This window comes from Gopherus evgoodei, chromosome 11 (genome assembly GCF_007399415.2).
Source record: "Gopherus evgoodei ecotype Sinaloan lineage chromosome 11, rGopEvg1_v1.p, whole genome shotgun sequence".
Lineage (NCBI taxonomy): Eukaryota > Metazoa > Chordata > Testudines > Testudinidae > Gopherus > Gopherus evgoodei.
The window spans coordinates 5,491,763-5,509,284 of record NC_044332.1 but is presented as its reverse complement, the minus strand read 5'-3'; the positions used below and the strand labels follow the sequence as shown (position 1 = coordinate 5,509,284).

At 46.3% G+C, this 17,522-nt stretch overlaps 1 protein-coding gene across 1 annotated transcript in view; it reads left to right on the top strand.

Annotated features, from left to right (window-relative positions):
- ASB18 (ankyrin repeat and SOCS box containing 18) overlaps nucleotides 1-17,181 on the top strand; it is a 61,079-nt gene extending 43,898 nt beyond the window's left edge. The window contains exons 3-5 of the mRNA XM_030581020.1: nucleotides 7,358-7,862; nucleotides 11,561-11,674; nucleotides 16,164-17,181. Of these exons, the coding sequence (XP_030436880.1) occupies nucleotides 7,358-7,862; nucleotides 11,561-11,674; nucleotides 16,164-16,349 (805 nt within the window). The 3' untranslated portion in view covers nucleotides 16,350-17,181. The remainder of the gene's footprint in view (nucleotides 1-7,357; nucleotides 7,863-11,560; nucleotides 11,675-16,163) is intronic.
- The last annotated feature ends 341 nt before the right edge of the window (nucleotides 17,182-17,522 follow it).

Here is a 17,522-nt window from a genome sequence, read left to right as displayed (position 1 = left end):
CAATTTGTCCAGATCATTTTGAATTTTGACCCTGTCCTCCAAAGCAGTTGCAATCCCTCCCAGTTTGGTATCGTCTGCAAACTTAATAAGCGTACTTTCTATGCCAACATCTAAATCGTTGATGAAGATATTGAACAGAGCCGGTCCCAAAACAGACCCCTGCGGAACCCCACTTGTTATACCTTTCCAGCAGGATTGGGAGCCATTAATAACTACTCTCTGAGTACGGTTATCCAGCCAGTTATGCACCCACCTTATAGTAGCCCCTCATGTACCACTCACCTTTATTACCAGAATAGTTATTAAAGGAGTGACTGGCGAGGTAGGAGGAAAACCAGGAGAGGAAGGAGTCAGGAAAGCCAAAAGAGCACAAGAATTCAAGGGATGTGTGATCAATAGTGTCAAAAGCAGAGGTGAGGTCATAAGGCGTAGTGTGTAAGGCCAGAAGGGACCACCAGACAATCTACTCTGACCTCCTGTATATGTCAGGCCACCAACATCCAGGGAAGGCTCTAGCCATTTCGCCGCCCCAAGCACGGTGGCACACCCTGGGGGGGCGCTCTGCCCACAGCTCGGGTGGACCTCCCGCAGGAGTGCCTGCGGAGGGTCCACTGGTCCCGCAGCTCCTGTGGACCTCCCGCAGGCATGCCTGCAGATGCTCCACTGAAGCCGCAGGACGAGGGGACCCTCCTCAGGCACACCTGCGGGAGGTCCACCAGAGCCGCTTGCCGCCCTCCCGGCAACAAGCAGAGCACCCCCCGCGGCACGCCGCCCCAAGCACGCGCTTGGCGTGCTGGGGCCTGGAGCCACTCCTGCCAACATCCACCATCCCCCGTAACCTAGAGGTCAGAGAGGAGATGGCAGCATACAGGCCCTGTCGCCTAGCTACGAATATATTTACTTACATTGATAACATGGACCAATCACCACATATTTGCGATTAAAGCAATATTATAGGTCAGCTTCTCTAATACTAAGTTGAGTTTTGTCACACCAAAAAGTGTGGACAGAATACAAGAGTCAAGGACCTTCTTCTCAAATGCCCCGTCTTCAGCCACCAGAGAAAAAACCAAGGGACTATCAGCTTGAAGGTCTCAACTGTAAGAGGAAGACACAAAGAGAGAGGCAGCCACTGAGATAAACAGGATCGCTTCTGTACTAGTGTATTCTATTCATATCTGTTTGCAGAGATACTTTTATCTTTATAAACTTGGTTACTTAAGATAAAACAGAAGCAGAACAGAAGCAGCTTGATGTGCAGGAAGCATCCTGCAGGGTCTCCAGGGAGCTTCATAACCATAATTAGCCTCATAGCTGTTTTTCTGTCTCCTCCTCATTACATGGGCATCAGAGCGCTCTCAGAAATAAACATAAAGTTAACACCTCCAAAGCTAATGTTGCACTGAGAGTATGTTTACATTGCATTGTAAACTCAAATCGGTCGGACCCGAGCTTGTGGGTTCAGTTTTCCAAGACAATATTTGAGAATCCACTCTGCCTTGTAAACCTGGACCCAACTCTGGTCTCACAACTGTGCTAACGCATCCATGCTGTGCTACAAAGACCTTTTAACTTGGGTCTGTGGCTTGGCCTGCATTCACAGAGCAGAATGACAGGGCTTAGACCCAAGTCTCAGCAGGACTTGGGCTCTGACCCACCCTCCTTAGCAGGGTCCAAGGATCTGTGTCCTGAGTGCTTGCTGACCCACGTCAGACTGATTCATGTGTGGACAGAAGGAGGGCTCAGGCTCAAACGTGAGTCAGATCCTGCGCTTCGTGTGCAGTGTAGACATGCCCAAAGTGTCTCTCCAGCTAGTGGAGAAGGAAGCTAAGAATCCTGGCAAACTGCCTAGAAGAACATCAAAGGCAGTGTCTGTATGGTAGTGAACTTCGGGAGGAAAGAGTTTAAGAAAATAAATAAAAAATGAGGCCATAAACATTGTTGAATTTTCTCTGGCATCACCCAGCCTCTCAGAACGAGCCATCTGACTTTGTGAGACGATGAAGAATTGTTATTTTACAGGCTAGTTTATACTACACTTATTTATGTACTGAATGTCCCCCTTAAAGGTTCAATGGAAGAACTAAGCTCATCACCCACAATTCAGGAAAGCATTTAAGCAATGCAAAAACGTCCCCATCTTAACCAACCATCAGGACTGAAGGTGGAACCACCAAAGCAGAAAGCACAAGTGAAAGAGCCTCAAGCTGAGAGCTTCAACAGACCTATATCCTCTGTGGATCAGGCATAGTGGCAGGTACATAGTACACTAACCAGTGGGTTACATGATTCCCCTGGAGAGAAGATACTCATTCTCAGGCCCAGAGCAGTTCAAGTCCCCATGAGCCCCTGCTATGTGATCTCTGCTGTTAGTCAAGATGGTGGCTATTGGACCAGGGACCTTCAGAGCTAAATATGTGAGTCTCTATAGGCTGATCTAAAGAACCAGGGCCTGTAGCAGGCTGTGAACTGGTTACAGAGGGGGACACATATCATGCACCAAACACTGGTATATACATATGCTTAAGGGCTTTCCTAAACCAGGACCACAGTGCTGAGGTTAGTCCGATTTTAATTTGTCCTTTACAGGCCACCTTCAAAAACCAAAGGGCCAAATGGAGCTATGTCAATTTGCACGAGCTGGGGCTCCAATTTCCATGGAAATATAACCACTGAATGAAAGAAAAATGAAGGAAAAGAGGAGAATTAGGTGGCTACATAACATGTTGTCAGAAGGGTCTCCAAACATATTTTTCATTAGGCGTCTGGCTAGTAGTCTTTAACATGGTTACAAGTCAGACTGTTCTTGGCACCAAAGCCAAATGGCAATGTATAAGGAGAGCTAGGGGGAAGAAAACCTGCTTGAAGTTTGCATGAGTCAGTCTGGATCTGAGCAAGGTTCATTTCAGTTAAATATCAGCACTGAATGTCACTGAACTCTGTAGCAGCATACTGGAGCAAAAAAAGCAGGGGCACAGTATATATAAGAAGAAAGTTTAGACAGGATTTTTACAGGCCAAGCCACAAAGAAGAGTAAATATCTCCGCAGAACCAAATAAATCAGATGTGGGCAGTATCCATGAGATAGGAATTGCTGTTCAGCTGTCACTACTGTCACATCAGTCTCTATCATGAAACATACATCCCAGAATATTTTCAAGGTCTTGCATTATTACCTGTGAGTCTCCCCTCCTCCCTTCTCTCATTACCTAATCGGAATCCTAATCACAGCATGGCCAGTTGTACCGGCATTGGTGCCAACTGCTCTTTGCATGTACTGCAGAACTTGACATTGTTTTGCCACCATGTCACCGTTACAATGGTTACAACGTCAACTTCTAGTAGAAAAAGTAGCAGTAATTTTGATTCATTTAGACTGGCTTATCACATTCACTTACTTGCACTAAAAAACCATTGGTGTGGACTGTTTATCTTTAACCTCCTTCTGTTTGTCAGAAGGCATTCTATGCTGTGATAGAATATTGTAAAGGTGGGGTGGGGTGTCCTTTTAATGGCCAAGGTTTCATGACAGCCTCCCCCAGACTGAGATCACTCTTTTGCAAATTTCCAAGATTACTTATATTACAGGAATGTTTTTGTTTAAACACAAACTCTGTTCTTCTTGAAATAGCAAGTGCTGCCACATGGGACAGTCCCCAAAGTTGGATAGCAAGCAATTCTATACACTGCTCACAAAACACGTTCCTTTCAGTGGGCTTGAACCAAGAAAGGAAGTGTTCCCTTGCAGTACACACAAGGGATGAAATCCTACATTCCTTATTCAGGCAAAACTCCAAGGCCACGTCCAGACTAGGTATTAAAATCGATTTTAGATACGCAACTTCAGCTACGGGAATAACGTAGCTGAAGTCGAATTTCTAAAATCGAGGTACTCACCCGTCTGGACGGCGCGGCATCGATGTCCGCGGCTCTCCGTGTCGATTCCAGAACTCTGTTCGGGTTGATGGAGTTCCGGAATCGATGTAAGCACGCTCGGGGATCGATACATCGCATCCAGACTAGACGCGATATATCGATCCCAGAGCAATCGATTTTAACCCGCCGATGCCGCGGGTTAGTCTGGACGTGCGCCAAGAGACATCAGTGCAATTTCTGTCTGAATAAGGAGGGACTCAGGAAAGATGCAGAGATCAACCGAGAAAGACAACAAATGGGAAAAGCAGTTCTTGCTGGATAATTGCCACTCATGCCCCAATTCACTTCCAGCTTAAAGGTTTAACCTCAGAATGAAAACATCTGTTTTCCCATTGATGTTATTTCCCTTGCAACAATTTGGAAATAGACCATTCTAGTGTGAGTAAAGTTATGCTACGTTTGGAAAGCGAGGGAATATGTTTCAGCACCTTCCATGTTTCTGAAACTAGGATAAGGCCTGGGTGGTAGTTTTGGTCACTTAAATGGCAGAGTCAGAAATGGGTGGAGAAAGCATTTTTAATGCCAAACCTGCCCATGTGCATCCCCCCATGCTTCTCAAAGCAGCCCAAGCCAATGCATTAGGTAGCTATAGAAGTTTCTTTCCCTTTTAGTTATTCTGGCTCGATACCAGTGTGAACAGCCTTGACCACTGGCAGCCAAGGTCCAGACAGTGGGTTTGATGTTTTCAGCTGAGACTCATTCTCTGATTCACTTACAGCTGATGTCTATTTAAAGAACCTTGCCTTTCCACACTGCCTACTGCCTACACACAGACCCTAGCCCTAAGGCATACATGTCAGACAAGAGTTGGATTATATGGATAGTCTGCATCACACTCCGGGGATGTTATCTACACCGAGAGATGAAATGACTGCAGACACATTGATTGCGTGAACTGGCTGATGGTCTCATGTGTCCTTGCAATGGTTTAATGTGTCACCAGAGCAACACTGATTTTGACAAAACCTTTCTGGCACATCCACACGCAGTGCCCGCCTTTGTAACCTTGCCTGTACCAGTAGACACTGGGTCTCCAGGACCACCTACTGTGTAATGCCCAGAGACCTTGCTGAGAGCTGGGGCTTTGGGGCAGTTCCCAAATGTGTAGGGATGGTACTGGGAGTACTGGCTGAAGCTTCGTAGCTTTCCGTATGGAGAAGAAACTGCAGTAGGCTATACTGATACAGCCAGACCCCATCGTGGCCCAGGCATTGCAGCCAGTCACTGACACCCAACATTTGTCAACTGCCTAGGGTTGGTACTGAGTGTGAACCTCTCCAACTGGTGCCCTTCCTTTCTTCTCATGTGGCCAAGGCCCGGGACCTTAGCCTAGCGTTTGCTGCACTTGCAGCAATCAGCCAGAGTCACAGCCTTAACTTTTCAACAGCTGGGGCTAGAAGACTCTTTCACATAAGCCAAAGACAACCGCCTTTCTCCCCTGCGCCCGGAAAGCACTTGTGGGTGGCTGAGTGGGCCACAGTCCCCAAAGCTGGATAGAGGAGCTAACGGCTAGGCATAGCCATGGCATGCAGGGAGCGGGCTGCTCTCACCTTGCTCCAGTGTTGATAAGGCTGCAGATTTGGAGGATTATGCAAATAATACCCCAATACGCATGCTCAATGAACATGCATGACCTCATTTCCATAATCCTCTCTAACTCCCCCCCCCATGCTTCTGCTTCCTCCTCGAGTTTCACCTTCCCCCTCTCACCCCTGATTTTCCTGTCTTGCCTGAGGCAACAAGACCTTTTCCCCTAAGCTCTGGCAGGGCCAGGAGATCCCCCCTTCTCCCTATGGAGTATTTTCTGGGGAGGGGGAGCCAGAATCTTTCTCTCTCCCCAAACTGCTGATGAGCTTCCTGTCTGCCCCCTACTCTGCACTGCAGTCTGCTGTCTCCCCTCCCCCTGCTGACCAGCTGGCTCTGCAGGGAAACCACAGCTGTTGTGTAGCTCTGCCAGGGAGACCCAGGTTCAATTCCCTACGCTGCTACAACCATCCTGTGTGGCCATTTCTGAGTCTCTCCTTGCTGCAGTTCCCCCTCTGGCTGGGGATAGCAGCTCTGCACTCCCACGTGAGAGTGTTGTGAGGATGAATGCTTTAAACACTGAGGTGATGGAAGCCGTGTAAGTACCTTGCATTGATAAGGGAGAGGGAAGCAAGGAAGCCATCCCTGCCAGGATGCAGAGCCTCTGGGCTCATTTCAGGCTCCTTCTCTGGGGTTCCTGAGAGGTTGCCTGAAAAGCCCAGGAGAGGGGGCTGGAAACTGGATGTCTCCAGAGGAGACTTACCAGGTCTGATGACTCACAGCTGTTTGAAGAACAGAGGGGGCTGTACACTGGATCAAGGGGCGTTTGCCTCAAGGTCAAGTCGCCAATGCTATGCAGTTACCATGCATACCATACAATGCTATGCAGTTACCAGACTCCGAGAGCTCTCCCTGCACATCACCCTCAGTGCTTATTCCGAGCGGCTCCCTTGTGTGTGGAGCCGCTTCCAGATGCAGCGACATGACGCAGCCTCATGCTGGGCTCCCTATCCTGGGTGGGATGGTGCCAGAACCCTGGTCCTGACCACCACCCCCTTCAAAACATAGATGTTTCACCCACTGATTTGACTGCAGCATCTACACCTGTCTGACACCTCCATGGTCTCTCCTTTCCTCGCTGCATCAAGATTAACCTTCTTATTCTCCCTTTCCAGGGCCTACGTAGCACTCCATCTCAGACTTCCTATCAGGTCACATCCCAGCCCACCCAGGATGTCCACCTGCTTCCTTTTACTAGTTTCATCTCTAGGCTTCCCCCTGCTCCTGCACACCACCCTCGATACACGGGATGTCCACACAGCACCAGCTTGCCAAAGGTCCCACACTCCCACCTCCAGAACTTGCCAAAAGAATCACTTCTTCTGCACTGGCCACAAGTAGCAGGTTGAGTGTTTTCTAAAAAGCGCACACACAAAACATTTTTTCCCCTTCTGGTGGCCCAGCATGTGCTGGCTGCCTTGCATCTGCCACATTGCAACCATCTCGGGCAGACGCTGAGGATTTTTCTGTGCATTGTTCTTAAAGAAAACACAATTTACATTACATTTCAGTTCAGTTCATTTTTAAATAAAGGCCACTCATATGTTTTGGATGAGCGTGGGCACCCCGTCAGGGTGAGCCACCCCAGCCTTAACCACATTGTTTCCATTCCTTCAACGTCGTGTCCCATCATGTCAATAGTACCTAAGTGAATTAGGACAACACATCCCATCAAAAGTCAGTAGAGGCCACTTGAGCTTATGGGCTGTTAGATCTGTTTTCTCTAATCTTAGTGGTCTCGCTAATGGGAGGTGGAAAAGATGGCCCAATAATAACCAAGTCATGCAACTCAGCTTCCATTTCTCCTTCAGTAAACGGCCGTGTCACTTCATTACAGATGTGCCAAACTGCTGGTGAAGTATGGAGCGATGGTTGATCTACCAAATGAAGAGACACAGGAGACACCACTTCACATAGCAGCTAAACATGGCCTCTGTGATCACGCGCTCCTGTACTTGAGGTACGGCGCTAGTGTGGATAGGAAGAACAGTCGGAAAGAAACGGCACTCAGCGTGACTTGCGGACAGGCAAAAGAACAAGAGGAGCAAGGAAGCTACTTGCAGGTGTGCAGATTGCTGGTTATGTACGGAGCAGATGTCAACACCACGGATGAAGAGGAGAAGAGTCCTCTCCACAAAGCCTGCAAGAATGCTAGTCACGGCTTGGTCCAGTTTTTGCTGCAGAATAAAGCGGATGTGAATGCCATTGATTACAACGGAGCCTCCCCCCTTTCCTGTATCCTACAGTCCGCAGCCTTCAAGCAGCAATGGAAGCCACATCTCACAGTGCAGACACTGCTGAACCATGGCTCCCAAAAAATCTGGCCTATGGCCTTTGGGAAGGTACAGTCTCACGCGTTGGCTAGAGGCAAAGGCAGTAGCCAGTTTAAATATTGGCAAGGCTTTTCTGAGGCGATCAGTAAAGGGCTACAGTAAGATTGGCCAATTGGTTGCTAGTTCTAATCCAGGCCAGTAATGGCGGAAGGCAATTAGCATCCCAGGGCTGTGCAGTGGCCTATATGAAAAGGATTTGGTGGTTGCAGGCAACTTTCCAGCAGAGAGGAGTTCACATCACTGGCATCATAGAAGATTAGGGTTGGAAGGGACCTCAGAAGGTGATCTAGTCCAACCCCCTGCTTAAAGCAGGGCCAATCCCCAGACAGATTTTTACCCAAGTTCCCTAAGTGGCCCCCTTAAGGATTGAACTCACAACCCTAGGTTTAGCAGGCCAATGCTCAAACCACTGAGCTATCCCTACCATTAGCCATCTCAGCAGAGACTGACCTGCTCTCTTAGCCTCCTCTGAAGTGATCCTTTTGGCTACAGTAGGGCAGTGAGGGCTGAAACTTGCAGTTCAGTTTCCTGGACTGTCCTTGATCTGTAACTAAGCAGAGGAATTAGCTCTCTGAGGCCAGACACCCAGCACCTTGCCTGAGCACTAAATTCACTCACACGTTTCTTTTAAAGAAGGGAGGACAAAGCCTCTTTCAAAGGGCCGATGTCAGCACTCAGCTGGCTGCTGTGTGAGTGGTGAGCAGCTCTATTTGATGTAGGAACGGGAACAACAAGCTAATAGCGCCCCACTCACAAAGCGTGGAGAGACAGTGGGGAACATTTTCAACAGCACCTAAGTGGCTTAGGCTCTGAAGTCCCCTTTTCAGAAGTGACTTAGGAACTTAGTACTATACTGGCATTAGAAAAGGTTCAGAGAAGAGCAACTAAAATGATTAGGGGTTTGGAACGGCACCCATATGAGGAGAGATTAAAGAGGCTAGGACTTTTCAGCTTGGAAAAGAGGAGACTAAGGGGGATATGATAGAGGTATATAAAATCATGAGAGAAAGTGAACAAGGAAAAGTTATTTACTTGTTCCCATAATATAAGAACTAGGGCCCACCAAATGAAATGAATGGGCAGCAGGTTTAAAACAAACAAAAGGAAGTTCTTCTTCACACAGTGCACAGTCAATCTGTGGAACTCCTTGCCTTAGGAGGTTGTGAAGGCTGGGACTATAACAGCATTTAAAAGAGAACTGGATAAATTCATGGAGGTTAAGTCCATTAATGGCTATTAGCCAGGATGGGTAAGGAATGGTGTCCCTAGCCTCTGTTTGTCAGAAGGTGGAGATGGATGTCAGGAGAGAGATCACTTGATCATTATCTGTTAGGTTTACTCCCTCTGGGGCACCTGGCATTGGCCACTGTCGGTAGACAGGATACTGGGCTGGATGGACCTTTGGTCTGACTCAGTACGACCATTCTTATGTTCTTAACTTACACCTCATTGCAAGTCACTGGAGTGTTGCAAAATAGACTTAGAAACCTGAGCTCCACTGATCTGCAATTAGATGAAGGTTCCTAAGTCACTTTTGAAAATGGGCCTGAAGAGCCTAAATCAACAGAGGCACTTTGGGAAATGTTCCCCAGTTCGATAATAGTGACTGTCAGCTTCCATTTCGAGAGGGAAACATTTCTTGCGGTAGGTTGACATCATTTTATTTAGAAACTTGTCAAGTGAATACAGCACCCAAAGCAGGGTACAAACTTGAAATACGCTGCCAACATGCATTCAATTCACTTACATGTTGAAGACTAAACATTTCCTCTGGGTAACGCCAATGAAGAAATTGGAATTACCCTAGATATTAACCTGGCCCTTGAAGGCTTCTGTCTTATGAACTCTGTCCCATGTACACAGGCCACTCTGTGCTCACATGTGTGTTGGCAGAACCATCAGAGCTGGGAGCATCTAGCTAGTAAACTCTAAGCCAGGCAGAGCATCAAATGAAAGCTTTCAAACTGCAGCAGAATGTCAGTGTCTTTCACAAAACAAAAAAAGTCCAAGATAAATTAAACAGCTAAACCATGTCCCACTACTTGGCCCCTTTCTAGAGCCTTCTCGCCTGAGCTGGGGGACTTGGGCAGGTACCTACCTGCTCCCAGCAAGTAGCTAGAGCTCAGTCCCCATTTAGCTGCTTGTTGGCCTTTGATCTAAGGACCAGATGACCTGCAGCTATGACCTGAACCCTGGGATGCAGCTAATTAGTTCCATTGGGAACTTAAAGGACCATCGCATCCCCTGACATAAACAAATAGTTCTGGGTTTGGGAAGGAGGCAAGATAGGGTTGTTCGATTTATCCACCTGTCTAAAAATCTGTGATGTTCCTCCCTGGGATAACTTCCCTGAAGTCAGTGCAGTTACACTAAGAAGTCATGTGAACAACTGTGTACAGGGTTATTTTTTTATGTACCCAATTCAACACTTCATTAGTCCAGTCTGTGGCTGGTGTGCCTCTACTAAAGCTTCGTCTATGCTGGAACCTGAAAGTCAGAAAAAACCACACCCTCGAACAACGAAAGTTTTGCTGACGGAAAGCATCGGTGGGAACAGCGCTTCGTCAGCAGGAGAACTCTCTCCTGCCGACAAACAACAGCTATGCTGCGCAGCTTTTAGCGGCACGGCTGTAGCAGCCCACAGCGTAGACATAGCCTAAGTCACACAGTGGTGAACCACACCGCATATTTTTTTTGCCACCTGGCCTTGAGAGGTGCTGAGTGCATTGCAGCATCAGGCCCTTAGCGTCCTATATCATTTGGTTTTAAATCACCTTTTAATAAGAAATGCTGGTCACATGCAGACAGAGGGTAAAGTTTCAAAAGTGCAGGGGCTTATTGGCCTCCATGTTTGTGTTAATTAAATATATGTTGGAAACTTAGTTCAGTGATCAGAGAGGTTTATATCCTGCTGAGAATATTCCATTGGCCTTAGACACCTACGTCATTTGGACACTTTTTAAAATTTTACCCAGAGTACTTTGCTTTGTAAAGGGGTGACTTTTTGATGTCCTGAGAAAGTGCTCAAATTTAATCTGACTTGAGAGGTGGTAACCTTTCACTGGGATCTTGCTGCCTGGAGTAATGAACATTAAAATGTGAGTGAAATGTTTCATGGTGATGGGTGTATGATGTCTATAGGAGGGTAAAGGGGAAAGGGTTAGGATAGGCTGAAACTAGCTTTGTTGTGGAGGCTAAGAAACAGAGAGTGCCCTATCTATCTATCTATCTATCTATCACAGAGCCTTGGCATATCAACTTTGTATTTTTGTCATCAAAGTAGTCTTACTATTGCTTTGCATTTCATGGATTTTACCTCAAACCATAAAGAAAATATTATCCTGGCTTGTCATGCAACAAGCAAAGAGCGTAAACAAAAAGCAAATGGTGCATCCAGCAAAAATAACCTTATAAAGAAAGCAAGCCTTCCAATGATTTTTGCATATGAAGGAGACTTAGGGACTTGCTACAGAGCAGAATTTCTTTTAATGTTGTGTGCACCATTCCCAAGGACTGCCTTGGTTAAGTAGCTCACACAGACAATTGAGCTGTCATTGGTGGAACCTCTGATCCTTTCATTTAGTGACACGATGAAAAGTGAAACTTCCAGTCATCCACATTTGGGTATTTGAAGAGCCTCAGCCCTGAGGCGTGGACGGCACCCCCAGTGAAACCTCACAACACCACCTCTGCATTTGTTCCTCTAGGTGCTGAGGTCTTGTGCATCTGTGCCAGAGATCATCGAAATCCTCTTCAACTCCTACTCTCAAGTCCCCATCTCCGAGCAATGGCGGGAGGCTATTCCAGAGGAGATATTTCAGGTAGGAAAGCTCTGGGCTGGTTTATTAGATATGCCTATAGCCAGTGGCGTAGTTTTGCCTCCCAAGACATGGGCTGATGTCCCACAGTGCCTGAGGCCACGCCACCATGAGACTTTGAGCACTGCAAGTTCCTTCCCACACCACTCCCACCATCAGAATGGCTGCCTCTTCCACCTGCCCTGCACACATGTCAATAACCAGACCAGTGCAAGGCAAGGAAAAATCAAGCCCGTGCTTTTGCACCCAATCGCGTAGGAGCCTGCTCTAAAAATGAAAAAATAACCAAATGGCATCCAGGCCAAGTACAGTTTCCAGCGGATAGAGCAAATGGAATACAGCAACTCCAAATTTAAGATTAAAATATGTTCAAACTGACCTTAAAAAAAAAAGAGAATGTTTACTCTGGGAACATTTTATATAGCCCAGACCTAAGTTTCATCTTTGCAGTTTCACATTCAATTAACACCACCAGTTCAAAAAGCGTTACTCCTGATTTATACCGGCCTGAGAGCACAAGATGGCCCAACGTGGTAACGGATACGTGCATTTGTGACATCACTTCCCTGCAGGTCCTGCACCGATGACACAGAGAAATGAGTTGCGATGGTCAACACAAATCCAAGCATACAAAGTTACAGTCAAAAGGGCCAACAACCGAACACTTGTTTTGAATGTGCTTTCCAGTTTTCTCCATATTGACAGTCTGTACAAAGCCTGCCTTACTTAGCTCAATGTCCGTTATAAGAGAAAGGCTCAGAATAGCTTTAGTTTTCAGTTTATTAAATGTTGGAAAGTAACAAAAATCATGGAGGGGCAGTGCATAGCTGAGAGTAAAGGGAAATACAGCCTGAGTCCTCCAGTCAGTTCTATTTCTGCTGGAGGCAGCATGGTACAATGGGTATGGCACTTGCCTAGGACTCAGGAGACTGGCTGTGCCACTGACTTTCTGTGGAACCTTGCATGAGCCACTCTATGTCCCTTCCCTCCGCTTGTCTAGTTAGACAAAGTGCTGTGGAGCGAGGACTGTCTTGTTTGTACAGCACCGAGCACAATGAGGTCCCAATTTCAATCTGCCTCTGAGCATTACTGTACTAGAAATAATAATTGCACACACAAAAACCCTACACTAGAAGACCATTAAGGTTGCAAAGTTAAGCATTCAATAGTTAGGCAATGCCTGGGAACTTTAACTCAACCCCTCTTGTACATATGCATTACGATACAGTCTCGATTACATACTATTTTTCCACAGGACCCTTGCCAGGCATACCCAGAATAAGATTAATAGCAATCAAAAGTTGTTACCCTCTGATGGATGTTTGGGAAATAAATAGGTGATCTTAGGTCAGCTACTAGTATGCAGGTTTCCACATCATGAAGCCATTTGGCCTTATGTAGCAGGGGAGCCAAGGACTGAAATCTGAACGACAATCTCGTTCCTAGGAAAGATTCCTCCAGGTCCCAGCTGAGGTTGCCTTGGTGTGAAGAGGGGGGGAAGCATTTGCACGTCTATTGCTGTCTCCCTGCCATGGACATACAGAGGAGAATGGCCAAGCCTGTCCCTGTCACACGTGCTGAAGTCACCCAACAAAACGTAGATGTTCAGGAAAAATTCAGTGAAAGCTGTTTTGCTGCTGTTTCTGGAAATAAGGTCGTGTCCCTTCCTGGTGAGATTTGTGAGAGAATGCTGAAAAGATGAAGTACTGAAGAGTGAAGACAGCAGAGAGTGTTAGAACATGAGATACTTATTGCACCTTTGCCGCATTGGCATATAGAAACTCATGGCACCATGATCCCTAGATAAGAACATAAGAACGGCCATACTGGGTCAGACCAAAGGTCCATCTAGCCCAGTCTCCTGTCTTCCAACAGTGGCCAATGCCAGGTGCTCCAGAGGGAATGAACAGAACAGGTAATCAAGTGAAAGCCCAGTTGCCCATTCCCAGCTTCTGGCAAACAGAGGCTAGGGACACCATCCCTGCCCATCCTGGCTAACAGCCATTGATGGACCTATCCTCCATGAATTTATCTAGTTCTTTTTTGAACCCTGTTATAGTTCTAGATAGAAATTTGCACTAAAAATCTCTGGCATATGGTTTTGAGATGATCCATCTGAGTGGCTATTATAGCATCTGAGCAGCACACAATCTTTAATGCAGCAAGCCTCACAACAGAGGGGGAACGGAGACGTAGCAACTGTAAGGGAGTTACCCAGGATCTCACAAGGTGTCTGTGGCAGAGCTGGGAACACAGTCCCGGTCTCCAGGCTGCAGTCTTAATCACAAAGCCACCCGCCCTCCTGCTCTCTCTCCTCAGGGCATGCCTCACTACAGTCTAAGACGATACTGCAGTTCAGCTAGCGATACCCGCACCAGATTTGATCTAGCTAGCAGCAATAAAAACAGCAGTGTAGACATAGGCACAGACTTTTCATTGTGCCAGGGGGTGCTTGACCCCCGGTTATGTCCCAGACCTTGCCCCCCACTCCACCCTTCCCTCAAAGTCACACTCTGCCCCACTCCAACCCTGCCTCACTCTTCCCACCCCCTCTCCTGAGCATACCCCGTCCTCGCTCCTCCCTCCCAGCCTCCTGCACACCACAAAACTGTGGCAGGGATGGGGAGGCACTGATCCATGGGGCCCATAGTGGTCAGGAGGCACTTGGGGGGTGGAGGAGAGCTGATGGGGGGCTGCCGGTGGGTACTCAGCACCCACCATTTTTCCACATGGGTGCTCCAGGGCTGGAGCACCCGCAAAGTCGGTGCATATGAGTGTAGATGCAACAGTGTGAGCTGTACATGCCTGCCCAGGGACTCTGAATATGTACACTTGTCCCACTACATCTTCACAGGTACTACTTTTGCCATGCTAGTTTGAATAAAGCTCACCCAGGTATGCCTACCAATGCTACAATCAAACCTCCAATTTACCTTCAGATGTGCTCTCATCCCCTCTCAGTCCTGCCACTGTGGGACAGTCCCCAAATATTCTGAGTTCACATTTGGCATAGGTCAGGGAAGGAAGGCAAGAGTGGTTCTAAGCCACTGTTACCCCCTTCCCAGTCCCAGGAAGCCACTGCACATCTCTAGCTAGCACCAGCTAGAATTGTTCCCTAGGGACTGTTCCTTCAGCCAGCAAACTGCACTCTGGCCCCTCCCTCTCTAGTCCCCATCATTTCCCCTATTACCTGGAACCCCCCCCTTCCTACTCCTAGCCAGCCCCAATATGCCCCCTTCCTAAAGAGGCCAGTATCAGAGGGGTAGCCCTGTTAGTCTGTATCCACAAAAACAATGAGGAGTGCGGTGGCACCTTAAAGACTAACAGATTTATTTGGGCATAAGCTTTCATGGGTATTTCATGCATCTGAAGAAGTGGGTTTTTTTTACCCACGAAAGCTTATGCCCAAATAAATCTGTTAGTCTTTAAGGTGCCACCAGATGCCTCGTTGTTTTTAAGGAGGCCAGGAGGGGCTGGCACAGTGCCCCATACCAGGGTAATCATCAGCTGCCCTTTTATGGCAGCATTCGGTCTCTTTGCACTGCTCCTGTAACCACAGCAGAGATCTAGCATCTGTCGCTTGGTGTATTTGTGAACGGCTTTGAATGGCTGCAGTATGTCCCCCCACTATTTCTATTGCTTCCTTCCACTAGCAGAGTTGCTGCTTAGCTCACCAAGCTCAGACCCGTGTTTTTTGTGTCCTCGGGTCATAAAAGCCAAGATAGCTGCTGTGGGATAAGGCTGAGGTTTACAAAGCACAAACCTGGCCTTTGTCAATCCTTTGAAAACCCCCAGCCTTGCCCCACAGAGTCAATGGGGCCCAAACTCCTTTGAAGACCTAGGGCTACAACATTTAAAATCTCCCCCACCTCCTTCCTTTTCTGGGTGCACATCAAATTGTTAGCCAGGGAGACCAGGCCTCAACCCAGCTAAAATCTCACCCTTGTATGTTTACAACCGGTGGATGGCAGCATATAGGTATGCAGTAATGAGCACTACAATGGCAGTCATTGATTGCTGCTGCAGCCTTTCATCCTTGTAGATCTACCCCAACCACACTTGTTAAGAAAAAGAAAAGTGGCATCTAATGGCTGTTCTCTGTGCTTTCTGCAGTTGTTTCTACCAAGGATTAAGCAGCCATCTTAGACGCTCCATGTCTCCTGTACTTCGCGTCAGCACGCTAATGCTTTATGAAGAATTCTGCTGTCAAGTACATTTAAAATCACAAACAAATAAAACGGTTTTCCACAATGAGGTGTTGTACCTGCAGAAATGTTGTGTGTCCTTTCGGATGGGAACTACTTTTATAGTTGTGTTTCATCTCACAGAATCCTACCAATACCTAGACTTCTTAACGTGCAATAAAGCTGTTTCGGTAATGCTGTTACCTTACTTAATCTCATCGTGCCAATGATTTTCAGTTTGAAAATGCTCTGTTTTGTCTAGCTTATCCAAAAACTGAATTCAAGGTTTACTCTCTCTTGCTTTACAGATGCACCTGCCCTTTTATGAATCCTTTTTCATGCTGACATGCACACCTCGGTGTCTGCAACATTTGTGCCGTTTCGCCATTCGGAACCAGTTTGGCAGCAAATGCCACTACCTTATCCCCTCATTACCTGTGCCCAAACCCCTACAAAACTACCTGCTGATGGAGCCTGAAGGAATACTGCTTTGAGGTGCAAGGTGAACCTCAGCTGGGTATTACGGTATCTTTTGTGTGTGCCTTTAGAATTCAGGATCTGCCATTTCCATTATAAATAACTGTTTTTCAGGGATATACACTGTAACTTAAAAATTTGCTTTCAGCTGAAACTTTGTATAGAATGTTATTTAACCATATTGTATGTTAAGGTTACACTTATCAATTGTCTATAAAGGGTTAACAAATGAGTAATAACTGTTATAAGCATATTATAGACATGAGTAGTACGTGTTATAAAAACTTAATTGAAGTCAATGAGAAGAAGCATATGCATAATGTTAAATGGGTGTAAGCATCAGCAGGATCTAACCCATGTGCAGTCCTAATTATTTCAGTGGTGTTACTCCCATGAGTAAAGAAAGCCAAATCTGGCCCTTAATAGAGTCTCTGCTGTAATCTTTGGCAGAATGCTGGCACTGATGAGGATAACCTATAATATAGAAAGGCTTGGCAGAATTCTATTTTTATTTTTTTTATCATTTTGATAGATAATATCAATATTTATTTTTCAGCATTTTTATCGATGTAAATTTTCATGGTTAACCAAATTATGGATTATAAGCATGTTTTTATCAATTAAAATGTTCAAAGTTGCAGGAAATTATGCAGGGGCAGACAATTAATTAATGACAGTGGCTGATAAGATTCAAAAAGTCAAAGCTTTATAAGCCACTCAAGCACAAATTGTCAACAACACACATTAAAATATACAAAGCCTTAAATCTGGAATGCATCCCTGGTTTTACTATTCATTTGCTACTCCATTTGTAACAAGCCTAATTCAAAGCTCTAAATTACTGGACTTTGACTCTAAGAAGTTCTCAAGCAACATTTGTCTTACTTTGCCTAGCTGTAAATTTTGATTATTATCAATGGAAATATTTTTTCATCACTTTGTGTGTGTATGGTGGAATCAGCATTTACTGACATTTGCCAATAAAAATCTAATTCTTCCAAGCCTAAATAGATTCTAGACTCTATTAGCATTTCAATTGTCCTTTAAAGAATAGGCTGCTGACTGAAAGCTGGCTACTCTACATACACACATAAACTTTTTCTTTGATCCCTATATTAAAATTAAAATAGCTCCATCCTACCACAGGCAGCTTGCAGTATCTCCAAAGATGGTCTTGGCACCACACATGA